The sequence below is a fragment of the Mauremys mutica genome, chromosome 5 (assembly GCF_020497125.1).
Source record: "Mauremys mutica isolate MM-2020 ecotype Southern chromosome 5, ASM2049712v1, whole genome shotgun sequence".
Taxonomy (NCBI): Eukaryota; Metazoa; Chordata; order Testudines; family Geoemydidae; genus Mauremys; species Mauremys mutica.
The window spans coordinates 91,927,894-91,948,390 of record NC_059076.1 but is presented as its reverse complement, the minus strand read 5'-3'; the positions used below and the strand labels follow the sequence as shown (position 1 = coordinate 91,948,390).

General features: G+C 43.2%; 2 protein-coding genes across 7 annotated transcripts in view; one reads left to right on the top strand and one right to left on the bottom strand.

Annotated features, from left to right (window-relative positions):
* LOC123371531 (cyclic nucleotide-binding domain-containing protein 2-like) overlaps positions 1 to 20,401 on the bottom strand; it is a 93,537-nt gene extending 73,136 nt beyond the window's left edge. For 2 of the 4 annotated variants that reach the window (XM_045019246.1, XM_045019249.1), the window contains exon 1: positions 864 to 1,333. In XM_045019246.1, the coding sequence (XP_044875181.1) occupies positions 864 to 1,027 (164 nt within the window). In that variant the 5' untranslated portion in view covers positions 1,028 to 1,333. Of the gene's footprint in view, positions 1 to 863; positions 1,337 to 20,184 lie in introns of those variants that run through there. The other 2 variants (XM_045019248.1, XM_045019247.1) reach the window with 2 other exon arrangements.
* Positions 1,199 to 20,497, top strand: part of EXOC1L (exocyst complex component 1 like) — a 40,963-nt gene continuing 21,664 nt past the window's right edge. Inside the window, exon 1 of one of the 3 annotated variants that reach the window (XM_045019254.1) lies at positions 1,199 to 1,402. The gene's annotated coding sequence lies outside the window, so the exon portion shown is untranslated. Of the gene's footprint in view, positions 1,403 to 4,126; positions 4,232 to 11,208; positions 11,223 to 20,497 lie in introns of those variants that run through there. The other 2 variants (XM_045019253.1, XM_045019256.1) reach the window with 2 other exon arrangements.

Here is a 20,497-nt window from a genome sequence, read left to right as displayed (position 1 = left end):
GTATATATGTGAATATGCTCTCTGTAGGACCGGTCTATCTTGCCTTTAGTAAGGCTTTTGATACTGTCTCCCATGACCGTCTCATAAACAAACTATGGAAATGCAACCTAGATGGAGCTAAAATAAGATGGGTGCAAAACTGTGGTCGGAACTGTTTTCCAACTAGTTATCAATGATTGACAGACTGAAAGGACTGAGTCAGGCTGAAAGGGCATAACGAGTGGGGTTCTCCAGGGATCAGTTCTGGATAAGTTTCTATTCCAAATCTTAATCAATGATTGAGATAATGGCATACAGAGTACAATTATAAAGTTTATGAATGATAATGAGCTGCACGCACACAAAATGAGAAATGACTGCCTAGGAAGGAGTACTGCGGAAAGGGATCTGGACCACAAGCTGAATGAGTACTCTGGAAAGGGATCTATGCAAAAAACCAGAACATCACTCTGGGATATCTGCTCTACTCTGGGCTGATTAGGCCTCAGCTATGTCCTGTTCTGGGCGCCACATTTAAAGAAAGATGTGGACAAATTGGAGAAAGTCCAGAGAAGAGAAAAACAAGTTAAGGTCTAGAAAAGATGACCTATGAGGGAAGTAGCATCTTTTTACAAAAGCTGCTTCTGACAATCTATACGTATAAATAACTGCTCCAGGTAGCATATTTCTACATGTCGCAATTTCACATAGAGTATAGTGCGAGAAACTGCTACCTGTAGGCACGTGCTACATCAGGTACCAGTTTACTGCACTAGCAGTTTCTTACACGCCATTGCGGAGCGGTAACTGCTGCCGGCAGCACATTGCTACGCGGAGCAGTTTAATACACTACAGGGCCCCCGCCGCCGCCCGGCCCCACGCACCTTTTCCGCCACAAGCTCAGTCCGCAGAGATGCGCCAGGGCTCGGGCCGCCCTGCGGAAGTGCCGCCGCGGCTCGCCCGCTCCCTGCGAGCGCCAGGCACCGCTGAGCCCAGCCGCCCCGCGCAGCGCAGGGGCAGCGCCTCCCTGCCCCGGCCCGGAGGCCATAAGCGCCGCTGCCGTGCCGGTGTCAGGGCGGGCTCGGGCCCCTGCTCCGTGCCTGGCGGTGCCCGGCCACGCACTGGCTGCCCCTGGCCCGGCCGGGCTGGGTTCGCGTCAGCACCTGGGAAACGCTCTGCGCGCCTGTTAGTTCATCACAAGCACCTCGGCCACGTTACACAGCGGCTGTGCTGGGGAACCGCTCCCAGCACGCCGCAGGCTTGCCACTCCCCTTCCCCGCCCGCTCTTACACACGGGAAACTGAGGCACAGAGAAGGGACCTGCCCAAGCTCCCCAGCGAGTCAGTGCAGAGCCGGGAACAGAACCCAGCCAGCCTGACCCCTTGCCTTCAGTCTCGGCCCCTGTGCCGCCTCAGCTGTCAAGGTTTGGTTTGTATCATGTAGTCATATAAACCAGGCTGGGCCTGCACAGATCAATCTGAATGATCAAGACAAACTGCCAAAGTGAAGAGGTGTTTAGGGTCACAGGAGGAAATCACTTCTCATTAGGCCTTGAGTATGTCATCCTTAAGCACACGTAGCCCCCTTTGACTTTGGTATGTGCAGGGAAAAGATTCCCATAAACTTCAATAGGAGTTGGATTGGACTCTAATATTAAACAGTTTGATTCTTATTTGGATAACACCATAAACATGCATGGCACCATACAAAACTCAGGGAGTCCACTTCTATCTATCCATCCAGATTCTCCACACTGCCTTGCACCTTATGTAGTCATCTACAGATATGCACAGTGAGTGTAAAACACTATCATTTCTGGTTGCATTTTATATTCACTTTGCACAGAGATGTAAATGATTTCCCAAATAACAAAACAATGGAGAATCAGGCCCCAAATCTTTCACCCAGCTTTGCTGGTGGTGATGATGATGATGATAATGGAAAGAAAAACAGTTGATGCTATTTTACTCACCTGTAGAAAAAAGGAGAGAAAACACATACAGGAAAATACTAACTTTACGCTTAGGAGCATTTCTCATCTGAGGATTTAAAAGCACTTTATAAACATTAATTAAGCCTCATGTTTCTTTTGTGATCTGCTCCGCTCTATGAGCTAAGATGTGAAAAAAAATATCTAAATTACATCTGTAAGAAATGTGAGACTTTGGAGGCCTGGAAATCTTCAAAAACTAATACACTATATGATATGTGGAGCACTATGGACACAGATAATATCCTTTTGTATCAATAAGTGTTTCTGTATGTATATATTCCTGTTTTTATTAGAGGCATTTCCTGTGGAATCTGGAATCACTAGGGGTGTTCAATGCAGTGTCCCAATCTCAGTTATGCAGTCTCATACACTGAGGAATTGTTACATTTAAAGAGCAATTACTCCCATTTGCCTTACTTATGTGAGTAGTTCTTTGAAGCTTAGCCTTCTGGGGAAAGGGGCATTGACTGGTTTTAACTGCCTCAGGAGGCCTGGGAGAACAAAGGCTCCCAATCTGTATAAAGAGTCATCCTGAACTGACTCAGGTCCCTCAAACGGGCATTAGACTTTAACCATATGGAAGATGAATGATGCTTAGTGTGTGGGGGGGCTATTGTTTTGATGTTATGTTTTTTCTGAAGGATTTTGTCCTAAATCTACGATGCTTTCTGGAGGCTGTCTGGTCAATGGTAAACCCTGTCTTAGTCCATGGTAGGCAGCCAAACAGCTGGTGCTGGACTTAGGTCAGACCTGCTGGGATAAGAACAGTGAATTACAAGGGAACTGCAACCCTAAAGCTCTGGTCTGCAGGGAAAGGAATGAGGGTTCCCACACATAAAGAGGTGATGGCTAGAGGCCTGAAACCTAAGCAGGTATCCTTCAGGAGAACATGAAGGGAGCAAAGGTGCAGTTAACTCCAGAACCACAAAAGTATCATCCCCATTTTATGAGTTGTAGCCAATTAGTTTGTGTTTGGTAATACGTGATTTAGGAGTTGGGGGGAGGGATTTATTAGTAATAGGGGGAATAATAGGTAAGAAATAAGTGGGAAAGCACTACAGAGGGGTAGAACTGACAGGCATGTATTAATGTAGCATATAGATAAAGTATTGAGATTAAATAGGGCTGAAACACAAGACCTACAGATCTCAGACCTGTGAGATATTAGCATAGCTAAACAAGGCTTTTGGCATTAAAGAAGTTGACAAATAATTAACTACTATATAACTAGTTAAGTGCTGATGTTTGGGGAAATAAAATAACTGCAAGATATCAATTAAGACCAGTTGAAATATGTTGGGGATTTTCATTGAAATTAGATGTCAGCAATATATTAACCACAAGCCTCTATTGTGATTAATTGACAGGTGTTAATGAGTAAGAGAGGAATTGATTGAACCTCTGAAAATTAGGGCATCAAAAGTCGTGGGGTATTGAAGTACAAATAAGGGAAAAACATGGCAATCTCTCTGCATGTTCATAAGTCTCAGGGTATATCCTATAATAAAAAGGTGTCAGTGGGGCTGTGTGCTGGGGAGACACACCAAAAGATGCCAAATTAATAACCATCTGATGATCATCCATATGAGTATTGTAAGGCAGTGAGGTAGTTATTGTATAACTATGGCAGGTTATTAAAATTCCATGTATGACTGTACGAATCAAACTGAATAGGTGGCTGTGGGAAGAATAAACAGGAAAGCTACACAATAGAGCAAAATAAGGACACCCCAGCACAAACTTGAAATATATTAGGGAGAGCTGTTTGCTTCATGGATCCTGGCTCCTTGCTCAAGCCTTGTTTTGCCAGAGCTAGGAGTCTGGACTAAAAAGCCAGAAGCTGTCTAAAGTGACAGGCTGACAGAGCCTTTGCAAGGGAGTCTAAAGAAGCTGGTCTTTCCTAGATCCAGGGAGTGGTGAGCCTCAGGGGAAAAGTAAAATATGCATACAGTCTGTTTCTGTTGTTTAAGATGGTTTTCTCTGAAATGTTTTGGTGCTAAATAAATGATACTTTGCTTTAAGGAAATTGTTTGGTCACTGCTTACCATTGTCATTGTTCTCAGAGAGAACAGAACTCCCAGACCAGCTGAGGTAAACATGGTTACTGCAAGAGGACTGTGACTAGGTCCTAGGTTGGAGTGGGAGAATCACATGATTCTACTCAGAGCCAGGTAACAGCTTGAGATCTGAGGAAGAGTGTTCTCAGAGAGATCAGGAGGGGTCAGAAGTACTGTTCACCTGGTAACTGTGACACTCCTTGTAAGTATAACACATTATTTTGAAATTGCAGCATAAAGGGCACCATGCATCGATTCGGAGAGTTTTAAGGCCAAAAGGGATCACTAGCTCATTTAATCGGAAGACCTGTATATCACAGTCCATTACATTTCACCCATATACCCTCTCTTGAGCCCAATAACTAGTGTTTAGCTAAAGCATATAATCAGAAAGGCATGATAAACCTGTGAATTACTGTATAGAATAAAATGTATTTTAAGGCAGAAGTGTTAAATGTGTATTGATCTCCCATATACAATATAGTATATAACATACACATTACCTCAGTTTATGGTTTCCTAATTCCTTATGAAACTTTAAAAAAGGTATTGGATGCCCAATACAATCTTACTGTTTTAAGAGTGCTATTAATCTGAAGTTATTAACTATTTTTCATTAATAATGTTCACTTTTCATGAGGGAAGAAAATGGTTCCTGTGCCAAGATACATGAACATCTTTACAGTAGGGCTGTAGATAAAAATCATGGTTAAAAATTAGAGACTTTGCTACTGAATTTCTAAGAATGTGACACATGGTAACTGCAAAAAACAAAAACAAAAACAAAAAAATTCAACAACTTATATTTGCCCAAAGAAAAATGTAAGCAAAGGGAAAAAACAAAAGGGAAGTTTTAGTTAATTTCACAAACATTTCTAATTTGCTTGTTTATTTAACATAATATTATTGGTCTTTCTTCTCTGTCATACTTTTTCTTTACTCTAATGAAAAGTGCCATAGAATTTGAGGTTTACACACAGCAGTTGGGACTCTGATCCAAGATTATTTTTTTTAAGTGGGTGACTGAACCTAGGTTTCCATCCAGGAGATCCCCACTCACTTAGGTGCCTAAATATAGACATAGGACTCACAGCCTAGCTTTAGGCACACATTTTTTTAAAATCTGTCTGAAAGTCCCCCGTGCAGAAAACTTCACAGAACTACATTTATCTACTTTAAAAGGAATAGAGAGCTGAGTTGCCCATGCCACTATTTGATCCTGGTAATTATATAATGCAGCAATTCAGCAAAGCAGCCCTATTCGGCAAAGTACTTAAGCATGTGTTAAAGTGTTTTGCTGAACTGGGACCTAAATTACTAACTTGGTTTACTCCAGTAAGGCCCCAATTCTGAAAAGATTTACATGCATAATGGGCTCAGTTTGAGTTCAGTGGGATTACTCATGTTTAAAGTTAAGCACATTTGTAAATCTTTTCAGAAGTGAGGCCTAGGCTATGCTCTACTCTAATAGATTCCATAGACTTGCCACCATCTTGATTATTCTCTAAAACTGTTTGCATGTGGGAAGAAGAGTGGAAAGCTTTTTGAACTGGAAGTGCCACAGTGATATATTTCTTCAGATGTAATAAAATTGTATTATATTTTTCCTCAAAATATACCATAAGTTCTCATTTAAAACTTGAATATAGATATATAGATATATACACACACCCCACCAAATATTTCTATAAAAAGGATAACAAGACTGATCCTTTTTTTTTAAACTCGGATGTTATGTCATAATATAGAAGTCCATCATGTTGTCTTTTAAAGTGTCCTGCTTTACCAGGACCGATGAGTTCCTGAACTGGCCAGCATTTCTGCATCCATAAACCTGGTAATTTTTCCATCACTCTTAACAGGATCTCAAAGGGCAGATGGCTGAAAACACTCTTAACCAGTTGATATCTCCTCCGTAAAGTGTTTCCATATTTCTACTTCAGCAATGCATGAAACAAGTTAAAAATTACCCTGTTTAATTGTGATTTCACTGTTGAAGCATGAAACAATTTTACCTCCTTTTCATTTCTTAGACTTCTCAATACATCTAAACTAGTTTATGCTAAACTACAGCTATTAATAATTAATTCAGATACTAACCACTTACCATTAAGTAGCCATATAATGGGTTAAGGGTTTCTAGAAATAGTGTGGAAAGTCATATGACTGAGAAAATGAGTCCATGAATAAATGAGAATGGAAAAGATTAAATTAAGTGACTACTCAGAAATTAGTAGTTTACTAAAGTCCTCTTAAAATTTGTTTGGAGGGGTGAATTGAGTCAGCTCATGGCAGCACAGCTAATCAGTTTTTTTAAAGTAAAGATTTCCATCTTGTGCTCCAAAATCTAGCCTTTTAGTTAAAAGAAAGTAGGTCTCTAGCCCTTACAGCTGTGAAGAAAACTTTCAAAGTGTAAACTGATGCAGTGATGTCTGACTGCATCTGCACACAGCCTGAAACCAATAACTGTGAGAGAGGTAAAGCCTAATGAAGATCACTTAAATGATAAAATTATTATTTCCCCCCCTCTTTCAGTATCTAGGGATCCTTCATAGCTTAGACAAATTCTTAAGAATTTCACAATTTTAATTCCTTCCTTTACCCCCAATAGCACTATCTTTCCAAGTAAGGAAAAACGGACAGAAATCTTCAGTCTCATTCAACATTGCTTTCTAAGAACTTAGAACTTCTTCCATTAAATCAAGGGAAGTTTTTCTATTGCCTTCAATGAGAGCAGGATCAGGTCCTATATATGTAAGGATTTAATACTGAACAACAGAGGCACTCCATCCAGTCTTGAGCTGTGTGCGCTCTCTGTCCCTGTCCAATTCGGGGAATAAGAGCCTGGCTGGAAGAACTGATTGTAGAACTCTTCCCTACCAGCACAGAATAATCAATTTCTAGAATATTGGCTTAGGCCAATGTTTATTTGTTTCAAAGTTATTTGTTTCTTAAATTACTAGACTTTTAATGTATGTATTAAAAGTAATACAACAAGCATTGGAAAAATCTGTTTTTCTTTAGCCCAGAATGAAACATTCTTATTCATAGCATATTTTGCTGCTCCATTAGGGCCTGCTCCAAAATCCATTGAAGTCAATGGAAGTCTTTTCATTGGCTTAATGGTCTTTGGATCAGGATCCAAGTAATCAGTTAAATGTATATACTAATGGACATTAGTAAATCCAAAGAAGCTATATGGACACATCATAAATATCTTTTCTAAAGCTGATGAATTGCTTTTTCCCAGAACAGTGCATCTGAGAAACCATAAAAGCTTAGTACTAGAGACAATGGTTTATTCTTTTGGGGCTTGTTCCTGCTCCTGTTAAAGTTAATGGGAGTTTTGCTGAGCATAATTAACAAATATACACAAAGTCAGATAAGGTTTGCAAGGAAAAAATAAGGCAAGAAAAGACAAAAGAAGAGTTAATACTTGGCCACAGGGTATAACATTCTCATCCTCTGTTTCCCTAATGTCTAGTAACCAGACTAAGTAAAGCACAGTCAACGGGATTGTTGATATTACTATAAGTTTTCACCCATTGCTGGCTGGTGATGAAAGTGAACTTTGCATGGGAGTAGGAAGTCCAGAGAGTCGGTTACATTCTGGGGCAGGGCATACTTATTCGGGCCGCTTCTGTAACTCACAACCGCTCTCCATTCCAAGGTGTGCTGGTCAGTCACTAGATATCTAAATATCTTTTTAGTATATAGATGACTGTCTTCCATTGCCCTGGAGCAGAAGATCACACTTCCATTTGCGGATCTCCAAAATAACAATGTTCTCCACAGGTTGCCCTGCCTGAAAGGACTTAAAAACTAGAACTAGTGACTAGACTATAATTGCAAGTTTAATGATATTTTATGACTAGGGCCCTACCAAATTCATGGTTCATTCTGGTCAATTTAATGGCCCTAGGATTTGAAAATTAGTCAGTTTCACATTTTCAGCAGTTTACATCTGAAATTTCAGGGTGTTGCAACCGTGGAGATCCTGACCCAAAAGGAGGTTCTGGTGAGGGCACACAGTTGTAGGGGGGGTTGCGGGATTGCCACCCTCACTTCTGTGCCAGCCTTCAGCTGGGCTCTGAAGGCAACAGCCATGGAGCTTCCTGCAGCTGGAGGAGGCTCCTGGAGGTGGAGGTGGGTTTGATCTCCCCCATGCTGCTGAGAGTGCCCCAGCTGGGGGATCCTAGTTGCTAGTCCTGGCTGGGCTGGGGAAGGACAGGACTTCCTCTTCCCCTGCACAGCTGCTCTCGGGTACCTCTTCTGGCAGAAAGCACGTACACCCCCCACACACACACTCACTTCCTGCCTGCATCCCTCTGCAGCTACAGGAGGAGGGGTCACTATATGGGGACCGTCCCCCCTTCCAGATGCAATTATTAGCTTGTTTCAATGAAATAAAGAAAGGTCATGTGAACTTAACAGGATTTATTGATTGACACTTTACATCAGCAAATAACACACAGGGCTCAACTCCCTGATTGGTAGATATGGGCATCCGAGGTGGTTTTGTGATCTGATCTCAACTGGTAGCCTCAAACTTGAGAACCACTGCCTTAAGTTAACAAAAGCAAGTGGGGGAAAAAAAGTTCTGGTTTCAAATATCATTAATTGAATGTCAGCATGGAGCATCCAGGGACTGTCTCTTTCTTCATTCCCTGTCTCTGCATTGAAAACACTGCTCCATATTTAGATAGAGCTCTCTCTGCATCCATGGAGTTCATTGGAACTGTCAGACAGAACTGAGATAGCCATGTGAGGTGTCAAGTATCAGAGGGGTAGCCGTGTTAGTCTGGATCTGTAAAAGCAGCAAAGAATCCTGTGGCACCTTATAGACTAACAGATGTTTTGCAGCATGAGCTTTCGTGGGTGAATACCCACTTCTTCAGATGCAAGTCTGAAGAAGTGGGTATTCACCCACGAAAGCTCATGCTGCAAAACGTCTGTTAGTCTATAAGGTGCCACAGGATTCTTTGCTGCTTTTACATGTGAGGTGTGGGATTCTGCCTTCCACTGAGTTCCAAACTGAAGCACAGGCAAACTACTACGGTCTACTTCTTTCGTGATATTTTTGTAAGTAGAAATCTCCAGCCTACAATTCTTGTCAAAACCATGAATTGCATTAAGCAAGGTAAAATCCACCATCAACAGGTGCATTTGTGCAGGGTCAAAAACACGCACAGCTTTTAGGATCCTTGCTGCAGGTTGTTGAAATTTTTGAGCCATTTTTGCTACATCACTTGATTCTTCCCTGTAGCAGTAGTTGTCTGAGCTTCTTTGCCTTGCAAGAAAACATCTGCTGAACACTGGCATTTAACTCCACATCGTCAGGATGATTTTTGTTTGACTGTGCTTCAGCCCAGAACAGTACAACCATTACTTTATAGTAAGTTTGGTGGATTGTGACATGTCGAGATTCAAACCAAGTGATTAAGTCCATCAGTCCTCTGGCATTCTTGGCAATGAACTGAACTTCCTCGTTCAGCTGAACATTGTTTAGAAGGGTTGAAAGTTTTGTTAAAACCTGCGTTTTTTTTCTCAGTGTTAGCTCTTCTGAGATGAACTCAGAGTAGTATTTCAGGTGAGCTGCATGGTATTATACAGCCCGAAACCAAAATTCCAACGAGTAATTACTGGCTCTAAGGGGAGTGCAATTTTTTGTTCCCCGATTTCTGTCGTGTTTGCAATATGCTGCCTGTATCAAAGTTTGCAGCTAGGGCAGTCAGGGCCGGCTTTAGGCCAATTCCACCAATTCCCCCGAATCGGGCCCCGCACGTAAGAGGGCCCCGCGCCCAGTGGCAGAGCCACAGGGTGGGGGAGAGGGGGGGAAGTGGCTGAGAATCCCTTCCCTGGCTAGAGGCTCCTTTTTAATTTTTTACTCACCCGGCGGCGCTCCAGGTCTTCAGCGGCACTTCGGCGGCGGGTCCTTTGGTACCGCTGAAGACCCGGAGCGAGTGAAGAACCTGCCGCCGAAGACTAGGAGCGCCACCCGGTGAGTACAAGCCCCATGTGTTTTTTTTTAAGTCATCCCTGCCGGGGCCCCATCGAAACTGTTCGAATCGGGCCCCGCACTTCCTAAAGCCGGCCCTGAGGGCAGTGTTGGTGTCACTAGGCCTAAGTAAACCAAAGTTGTGACTACAGGCCTGAGTGAACCAGAGGTCTTCCATGCTGTGAACTTTAACCAGCCTAAGATGCTAACAGACTGCAAGCAAAATATGTAACTGTCAGCTGTTTCAGCTTGCAGATGCAGGAGTTTGAAACAGCAGAAGCGGCGGGGAGGAGGGGGAGGGAGGGGGAGAAAAGTCTACATGCATCTGTTCTGTGAAGGCCAGAGATAAGCTTGTGGATGAGAACTTTTCTTACACGCTGAAATGTAATGCCTAATGTAGCTGCTGTTGGGAAGGGAGGGGTGAGGGGGAAAACCGAACAAAAGGCTTACACAAACAAGGGGGGTATAAATGCTGGGATCCCGCCTGCGCGCGGGTGTGCAGGATTTGAGAATGCTTTTCTCCCTGGCACCTTTTTTTGGGCTCAAATAAACCTGGTTTTGCTTCTCCACCCTGGTGTGATAATTAGTGCGACGCACACCGGGCAACGAACCTGCTGTTGCTCCGCCTCGGGCTCTTTGAGCCGGCAACAGCAGTGTTTAACGATCTTTTTAATGTAGCTGACCAGTTTATCAACTTTACCAAACTTGCATCTCCACAAATCACTGACAAGAAATTATATGTGCATTACATGTAATATGGACAGCATTTGGCATTAGACCTTAGAGAACAGATTTGAAAGATTTTGTCATTTAAGTTCCATTGTCACTTACGAAACCAGATACTCCATCAAAGTCCGCACCATATTTTGAAATGGTTTTAATTATCTCTTGGGAAACTGTAGTGCAGTTAACAGCATCAAAATAAACGCAGTTGGTGAGCACTGTTAGCTTTCCTGTCTGTACCTCTTCGGCCTTGTCAGAAATAAAATCAAACAGAATATGCAGTACATTTGTCTTCCTCATCTGTGGACTCATCTGAAATAATTGCAAAAGACTCATATGAGTTAATTTGAGACTTCATCTCCTCAAAATCCATAGTACAAAGCTTTGGAAGGTAGAGCTGTTGTAGCTTATTCGCACTTGGTAAGCAACTGTCATTTTGTACATTCCGTGGAATGAATTCATGCAGCTCTGGGTAATCAAGTTTTTCCAATGATATATTAGCACTTGCAAAGGCATCCACAAGTTCCAGACTAGCTAAATGACGGTCTCATAACTCTCTATCGTCTTCTTAAAAGGAGATGAAATTATTTGTTTTTTAAACTTTTCCCAGCAATGCGCTATCCGCAGCCTTCTTTCTGCTTCTATGGGTTTCTGAGTGTAACTGACACTGAACCGTTGCCCCAAATGCATGATCCAATGAAACATTGCCACTTGTACAAAATAGTTTGTCACCATCAGCATGCAAAATTTGACTTCCAAGTTCTTTCACACTATCCGTTGCAGTAATTATTGTAGAGGTTTGTGATTTCCTTTGGACACTCATTTTAAATTCATTTCACTTGTCTTCTGGTAGGCTGCCAATTGAGATCATTATGCTACAAAACCACCCCAATGCCCATATGTACCAATCAGTGAGTTGAGCCCTGAATGTTATTTGCTACTGTAAAGTGTCAATCAAAAACTCCTGTCAAGTTCTTGACCTTTCTTTTTATTTTTATTGAAACAAGCTAATAATTGCATGCATCTGGAAGGGAGGGCAGCTCCCTGTACTGTGACTCCTCCCGCCATGGCCATGGAGCAATGGGGGCAGGAAGTGAGGTGGGGTGGACATGGGCAGCAGGTGAAGCTTCCCTTGGGGGAGGCTAGCCTCCTGCCACAGCTCTTCCGGCTGAGGACTCGCCCCCGCTCGCTGATCTCCGTGGCCCCAGCCATGGGGGATAAGGGGAGAAATGAGAGCTGGGCCCCAGGTGGGATCGAGCTCTCAGCCTTGGCTGGGACTGCGGTGAAGCTCTCTGCCCTGATTGGAGGGAGCTCCAAGCTCTGAACCCCTCCCCCATTCCACCCCTCCAGGAACCTCCTGTGGCTGCAGGAAGCTCCAGGGTTCCTACCCAGCCCCAGAGCTACCTGCAGCTAGGGAAGGTACCTGGAAGTGGGTCTGATCTCTCCCCCCTCCCCTCCAGCCCCTCAGAACAGACATGCAGGGGAAGAGGAAGTCCTGTCCCTCTCCAGCCCGGAGGGGACTAGCAGCGGGAGACTGGGACACAGTAGGAGCTCCCAGCTGGGGCACCCCCAGCCCTACCCCTCCCTGCCAATATTCTAGCTTTCATGGGAGAGGTCTGATTTGAAGGTCTGTAAAATGTTTTTCACGGCCGTGAATTTGGTAAGGCCCTAGTAATGACAAAAGGGGACAGTAACTCAGTTTATAACAAGGTCAGTCGCTGGGAATATGTCCCAGTTTGTCCATGAAGGTAGTCTCAATCTCCGGAGCACCCTGGCATCATACATCCTGCTAGTGCATCCCACATTAGTGTCTACGAATCTGCCCCTGTGGTCAACGAGGGCCTGCATAACAATATAGTAGTATCTTTTGAAGTTTATGTCTTCATGTGATCCTTGCAGAGGGAAAACTGTTGGCACATGAGTCCCATCAATGGCCCTGCACAGTTTGTAAAGTCCATTCTCTCAAAGCCAGCAATTGTGTCAGGAACATTTGTAATGCCCACCACCTTGGGTACATCACAATCCTGATAGCCTCACCAACCTCTGCCACAACAGTGCCCAATAGTTGTTTTGCCAATTCCATGCCGGTTAGCCACAAACCTGTAGCAGTCTGGGGTAGCAAGCTGCAGATGGCTATAGGTAAGGCCCTACTTGAATCGTGGGACGATTGTCAAATATTTGTGAATGTGTTGCAGGCAAGACATGGAAATCTCAAAAAAGTAGTAATGGTCTTTTATTAATTGTGGTAATTTGGAAAAGCCAGAGAAGACCTATTTGTTTAAGAAGAATTTGCTGGAACAATATAAACACTCAGGTATTATGTTATGCCTGCAATTTTTTGATAACTGGACAATTTTGCTGCAACTCTATTACAGTCATTAATGCACCAGGCTCACAGGGGGAGCCCCAGCCACCAGCCCCGTGCATGGCAGGGCTCCCACTGTCAGCCCCTCAGCTGACAATTGTAGTAGAAGCCTAATATTGCAGGACCTGCAATATCACAAATTAAGTAGGGTCTTAGCTATAGGGGTATGGAACACTGTCCATATGAGGAGAAATTAAAAAGATTGGGACTGCTCAGCTTGGAAAGGATAATTAAGGGGGGATATTACAGAGATCTATAAAATCATGAATGAGGTGGGAAAAATGAATAAGGAAGTATTGATTACCCCTTCCCATAACACAAGAACCACAGGTCTTCCAATGAAGTTAATAGATAGAAGGTTTAAAAACAAAAAAGAAGAACCTGTGGAACTCATTGCCAAGTGATGTTGTGAAGACCAAAAGTATAACTGAGTTAAAAAAAGAATTAGATGAGTTCATGGAGGATTTTTCCATCAGTGGATATTAGCTAAGGATGGTCAGGGATGCAACCCCATTGGCTGGGTGTCCCTAAGCCTTTGACTGCCAAAAGCTGGGACTAGACAACAGGGGATGGATCACTTGATAATTGCCCTGTTCAGTTCATTCCCTTTAAAGCATCTGGCATTAGTCACTGACAGAGACAGAACACTTGGCTGGATGGACCATTGGTATGACCCAGTATGGCTGTTATTACCTTCTTATAATTACTAATTTCTGGATTGGCATGGCCTCCCTCAAGTGGATGTTGTGGGGCTAGAGGGCTGGGGAAAGCTGAACACAAACCTCCAGGAACATCTGCTTCTTCACGTGAAAAGTCTGGATCCACTACTTGTTTTCCCAGGTCCATGTGATGATGTGATCCCACCAGTTTCTGCTTGTGGCCCTGCTTCAGAAACACTGGTCTGCATGAGGGAATCTGCCACTAAAGCAATAGGCATGAGCGGCATCAGCTGGTATGCACACCCCTCTGAGAAGTACCTTTGAGAGGTCAAAAAGTGACACTCAAATGTCCAACAGCATCTTGCAGATGCTCTGCCTGATTCCCAAAATAGGACAGAGCATGAGGTAAAGAAGTTCATCCACCAGTTTAGGTCCATGCTGATGGCTCCAGTTGCTGGGAGCATGCGAGCACAAAATGGCTCGGTTGGATGTGTTTACAGTCTAAAACCACTCAACAACCCTTTTAGTCCTGCAGAAGTTGACAGGCAGACAAGTTCTCCCACAATCCACTGTGAACAAAGCCCTAGAGAGTCTACAACATAAGAACATAAGAACATAAGAAAGGCCGTACCGGGTCAGACCAAAGGTCCATCTAGCCCAGTATCTGTCTACCAACAGTGGCCAATGCCAGGTGCCCCTGAGGGAGTGAACCTAACAGGCAATGATCAAGTGATCTCTCTCCTGCCGTCCATCTCCACCATCTGACAAACAGAGGCTAGGGACACCATTCTTACCCATCCTGGCTAATAGCCATTTATGGACTTAGCCACCATGAATTTATCCAGTCCCCTTTTAAACATTGTTATAGTCCTAGCCTTCACAACCTCCTCAGGTAAGGAGTTCCACAAGTTGACTGTGCGCTGCGTGAAGAAGAACTTCCTTTTATTTGTTTTAAACCTGCTGCCTATTAATTTCATTTGGTGACCCCTAGTTCTTGTATTATGGGAATAAGTAAATAACTTTTCTTCACTTTCTCAACATCACTCATGATTTTATATACCTCTATCATGTCCCCCCTTAGTCTTCTCTTTTCCAAACTGAAGAGTCCTAGCCTCTTTAATCTTTCCTCATATGGGACCCGCTCTAAACCCTTAATCATTTTAGTTGCTCTTTTCTGAACCTTTTCTAGTGCTAGAATATCTTTTTTGAGGTGAGGAGACCACATCTGTACACAGTATTCGAGATGTGGGCGTACCATGGATTTATATAAGGGCAATAATATATTCTCAGTCTTATTCTCTATCCCCTTTTTAATGATTCCTAACATCCTGTTTGCTTTTTTGACCGCCTCTGCACACTGCGAGGACATCTTCAGAGAACTATCCACGATAACTCCAAGATCTTTTTCCTGACTCGTTGTAGCTAAATTAGCCCCCATCATGTTGTATGTATAGTTGGGGTTATTTTTTCCAATGTGCATTACTTTACATTTATCCACATTAAATTTCATTTGCCATTTTGTTGCCCAATCGCTTAGTTTTGTGAGATCTTTTTGAAGTTCTTCACAATCTGCTTTGGTCTTAACTATCTTGAGTAGTTTAGTATCGTCTGCAAACTTTGCCACCTCACTGTTTACCCCTTTCTCCAGATCATTTATGAATAAATTGAATAGGATTGGTCCTAGGACTGACCCTTGGGGAACACCACTAGTTACCCCTCTCCATTCTGAGAATTTACCATTAATTCCTACCCTTTGTTCCCTGTCCTTTAACCAGTTCTCAATCCATGAAAGGACCTTTCCTTTTATCCCATGACAGCTTAATTTACGTAAGAGCCTTTGGTGAGGGACCTTGTCAAAGGCTTTTTGGAAATCTAAGTACACTATGTCCACCGGATCCCCCTTGTCCACATGTTTGTTGACCCCTTCAAAGAACTCTAATAGATTAGTAAGACACGATTTCCCTTTACAGAAACCATGTTGACTATTGCTCAAGAGTTTATGTTTTTCTATGTGTCTGACAATTTTATTCTTTACTATTGTTTCAACTAATTTGCCCGGTACCGACGTTAGACTTACTGGTCTGTAATTGCCGGGATCACCCCTAGAGCCCTTTTTAAATATTGGCGTTACATTAGCTAACTTCCAGTCATTGTAAAAGCAGCAAAGAATCCTGTACCGAAGCCGATTTAAAGGACAGGTTACAAACCTTAGTTAATAGTTCCGCAACTTCACATTTGAGTTCTTTCAGAACTCTTGGGTGAATGCCATCTGGTCCCGGTGACTTGTTAATGTTGAGTTTATCAATTAATTCCAAAACCTCCTCTAGTGAGACTTCAATCTGTGACAGTTCCTCAGATTTGTCACCTACAAAAGCCAGCTCAGGTTTGGGAATCTCCCTAACATCCACAGCCGTGAAGACTGAAGCAAAGAATCCATTTAGTTTCTCCGCAATGACTTTATCATCTTTAAGCGCTCCTTTTGTATTTTCATCGTCAAGGGGCCCCACTGGTTGTTTCAGGGCCGCCCAGAGGGGGGGCAAAGGGGGCAATTTGCCCCGGGCTCCACAGGGGCCCCCAAGAGAACAGCGGAGGCTCCCGCTTCCGCCCCTCTCCTGGAGCCTCAGCGCTTGATGTCTCCGGCGGAGCCCCTGAGCCCCGCCCTGCTCAGAGCTGCGTGGGGAGGGGGCGGGGCTGGGAGCTCCGCTCCCCCCACTTGGCGTGGAGCTCGCAGCCCCGCCCCCTCACCACGCGGCTCTGAGCGGGACGGAGCTCAGGCCCCACCGGCCACACGCTGCCGCTGTTCCGGCGAGGCGCTGAGACTCGCCGAAGCGCGGGGCCTTTAGGACCCGCCACCGAAGTGCCCCGAAGACCCGCAGCGGGGACCCCCCCGCGCCGCACTTCGGCGGCGGGTCCCGCTTCGGCGGTAATTCGGCGGCGGGGGGCCCCCACCGTGGGTCTTCAGGGCACTTCGGCGGCGGGTCCCGGAACGGAAGGGCACCCCGCCGCCGAAGACCCCGGGCCCCCGGAATCCTCTGGGCTTGATAGCCTCTCTAATTTCTGGATACAGTGCTAGGATCTCTGGTATATGATGGTATGTGCCCAGGGGTTGGCAACCTTTTAGAAAAGGTGTGCTGAGTCTTCATTTATTCACTCTGATTTAAGGTTTCACGTGCCAGTACTACATGTTAACGTTTTTAGACGGTCTCTTTCTAGAAGTCTATAATATATAACTAAACTATTGTTGTATGTAAAGTCAATAAGGTTTTAAAAATGTTTAAGAAGCTTCATTTAAAATTAAATTAAAATGCAGAGCCCCCCAGACCAGTGGCCAGGACCCAGGCAGTGAGTTTGCCTAACCCTGGTATGTGCCCATAGAAACTGAAGTTCTGACTTGGGTCCATGCAGTATGGATGCACCAGCATGTTTGTGAGGCCCATGTTTCCAGTGCACGGTGGATGCTCAAACATGGGCTTGGAAACAGAGAGTCTGCAAGCATGGGTCACACAGACTCAGGCTTACTGTGCTGTGTAGCCCCCAGACACTCTAACTGCACTAAAAATTGTCAATTGACTTTTTTCTTTTTAATATGTTGACAACTATGCATAGATCCTATCATAAGCAGTTAGGCTCCACTTCTACAGCAGAGAGTCACCCAACCCTGCCTGTTTTATATAAAGCATCAGTTAAGCTGGAGGGGAAGAAAATAATTTTACTGACCATACCCCAAATCCTAAAGCCAATTTTGTCCATAGCAGATCAATCCTATCAAAACTATCCTAAAACAATGGGGTACAAAACAAGAGAGCAAAATTCAGTGGGCAAGAATACTGGCTGTCTCTTAATAAAAGATTGTATATAAAAATCCATCCAGTAAGCCTGTTAATATTGTCAAGGTAGTGTGCTTAATGCAGCATTTAAGAATTCATAAGAGCATGTCGCAGAAGTAATTTAATCCCTGTGCTGATTTTTGACGTAAGAGGAGCTGCAAAGAAACTACTCAGTAGTATAACAGAACTGGGGTCTTGTGAACTGGGACTGAGATGGCATGTTGCTTTTCACCACTGCTCAGAAGTACTGTAAATACATAAACAAAAGTTTCATGAAAATTGTTTCAATGTTTTCCCCCCCTTTGGACAGAAAAATTGTATGCAAGTGTTAAGAACTTTCTCCCTTTTGAAATGGTTCTCCTTCCCAAAAGAATTTCTAAATATAGAAAACTGTAATTTATATTTCAGTGTAGTGAATGAGTCTGAGAGGTTTCAATAAGCATGAAACAACACAGAACTGATTAACATTTTGCATGTGGCCCAAGTGCGCTGACATTTGCAAGTTTAGGTCTGGATCCTGCACCAAATTGCATGAGCAGACCAGCAGTGGTCTACACTTATAGTGAGTTGCAGGCTCATGGCCTTATCTAACTAGGCTTCTCTAATAAGTCTATTGGCATGATATTTAAGAACCAAAATAATACTTTCCACCCCGAGAACACAATGTGCTTCAAAATATCAATACATTAAATCTCATAACACAACTGTGAGATAGGTATTACTGCTCTCATTTTACAGCTGGAGAAACTAAGGCACCAAGACATTAAATGATTTAATAAAAAAAAGTTTTGCCTGGTCTTGAGTCAAACCCACAAATCCTTCCCTGAGATGCCAGAGGAGGAAGGATACTGCTGGAAATCCATATTATAAGCTTAGCTCTGTTGCTCCCCAAAGGGGCCCATGAGAAATGTGTGGCTTTGACCCAAAACCAAGATGTTTTTTTCCAATTTTCACTGAGTTTTGCTCCACTGAAGCTTAAAGGAACAAGTCAGCCACAGTCACCAAGGTTTTCATTCTACCTGAAAACTGAAAATGAAATCGAGAGGGCACAAATCCAGGCAATCTGAAACTAAAAGGAAGTTTGCTGTGCCTTCTTCCAAAAGCTTATGAGTTTAGCACGGCTCTAATAATAGAGCTGTTCAGATTGCTTTTTAATATTTAATTATTTTGTTTTTATGGAGTTATATTTTAACTGTTCAGCACCCTGAATGCCTTGGCATTAAACCTGGGCATAATAAATAAATGAAGATTTTATATATATTTGAGGCTTTTTTTGAAAGATCCATACACGTTTTTAAAAGGTAGTTTGTACCTATAAGCCCAAGGTTTAAAAAAGTGTCACAAAAATATTCCGGGTACAGGGCACGGAGTGTGCACCATGTACTGTAGCTGAGTCAGACAAATAATAGTTTCTTAATGAGAACTTTGGCACTGACTATGAACCATTGAAGCTTCTCATCATGACACTATAAATACTGATGGTGATGAACTGAAGTCTGAGGGAGCAGAAGCTTCAACACATCCTTGACAGATGGATGGATACAAAGGCTGGGCAGTAAGAGTGGGACGATTGCAAGCTGTTTTTTCACATCATAGCTGCACGCTACAACACCTCTGAATTAGCAGGTTTAAAAAAAGGAGTCCAATCCAAAACACAGGAACAGTCAGAAAAGGGATAATAGGTACATCCGCAGAGTCAATTATTTTTTAAACCTTCCCTGAAGCTATGGGAAAGAACGTATTGCCCTGGTCCACCCAGTGAGCATGTAAACAGCCTATCTAGGGGCTCTTGCTGAATCCACACAGTGGATTGTGACTGATATTCTGTTTGGCCTATATGCTAGGGAAGTTCTGTGCATGCAAAGAGAACAGATAATCAATGTAAAGTTTCACAGTGCAAAACTGTTTGGAGAATTTTGTCAGTGTGCAAGACATTGTATTGAACAGATAGCAGCTGCCTTTGTAATTTTTAAGCAGTTCACTACACAAAAGCTCACTGTGCAATATTGCATATTTATTATGTATTTGCAAGCCCCATATCTGATGGCTTAATTAATATCTCAGATATTTGAAATTCTGCCTGGCTGAGAACAAAGCCATGCAAATTGTCATCTCACAGCATTTAAAAAAAATATACAAACAGCTTCATTATTTGTTTAGTGTCGAACATTTCTGAAACTCTTGACAAGATCTAAACTAAAAAACAGATTTTTTTAAGCTAAGGCCTTTTAATATTTTGAAACAAAAGCAATGTGTTTATTAATCTTACTATCAATACCTTCTGCAGTCTTTATGCAGAAAAGACTGGCAGTGAAATAGGGGGACTTGAGTCCCCTCTCACAGTGGTGAGAATAAAGTAACTCCACTGAAGTCAGGTCAAGTCAGTGCAATTATTTCTGAAAGCAACATAGCTAAGGTGTTTTCAATTGTAAGTTATTAATTATTATTATTATTATTATTATATCATCATCTCATAGTGCCCACATTATGGCAAGAGCCATTTTGTGTTAATTCTGTGTAAATACATAGAAAGACATAGACATAGACTCCCTTACCTTAGGAGTTTACAATCTAAGCACTAACCTGGCAGAGTCCGGGCACAGAACTAGCATGCCACTTATTCCAGTGTAGGGGCATCCTCATATGGTCAAGATCAAGTATTCATGGCTCTCTTACACCAACCCATCCCAGCAGAGGAGTCATGGCCAGGGAACTGAGCACCCTTATACCTTGCTTATCCCCAGCTGCCCACACCAGCCGGAGGCATCTCTAAATTATGTCAGGGTCTGGCCTAACATAGGATCTGGCCTAGGATCAGGGTAGCATAGAAGCCACCACCTTCGCACTCCTCCTAAGCTATGCTGTGCTTTCCTCAGCTGTAACCAAGGGGTTACAA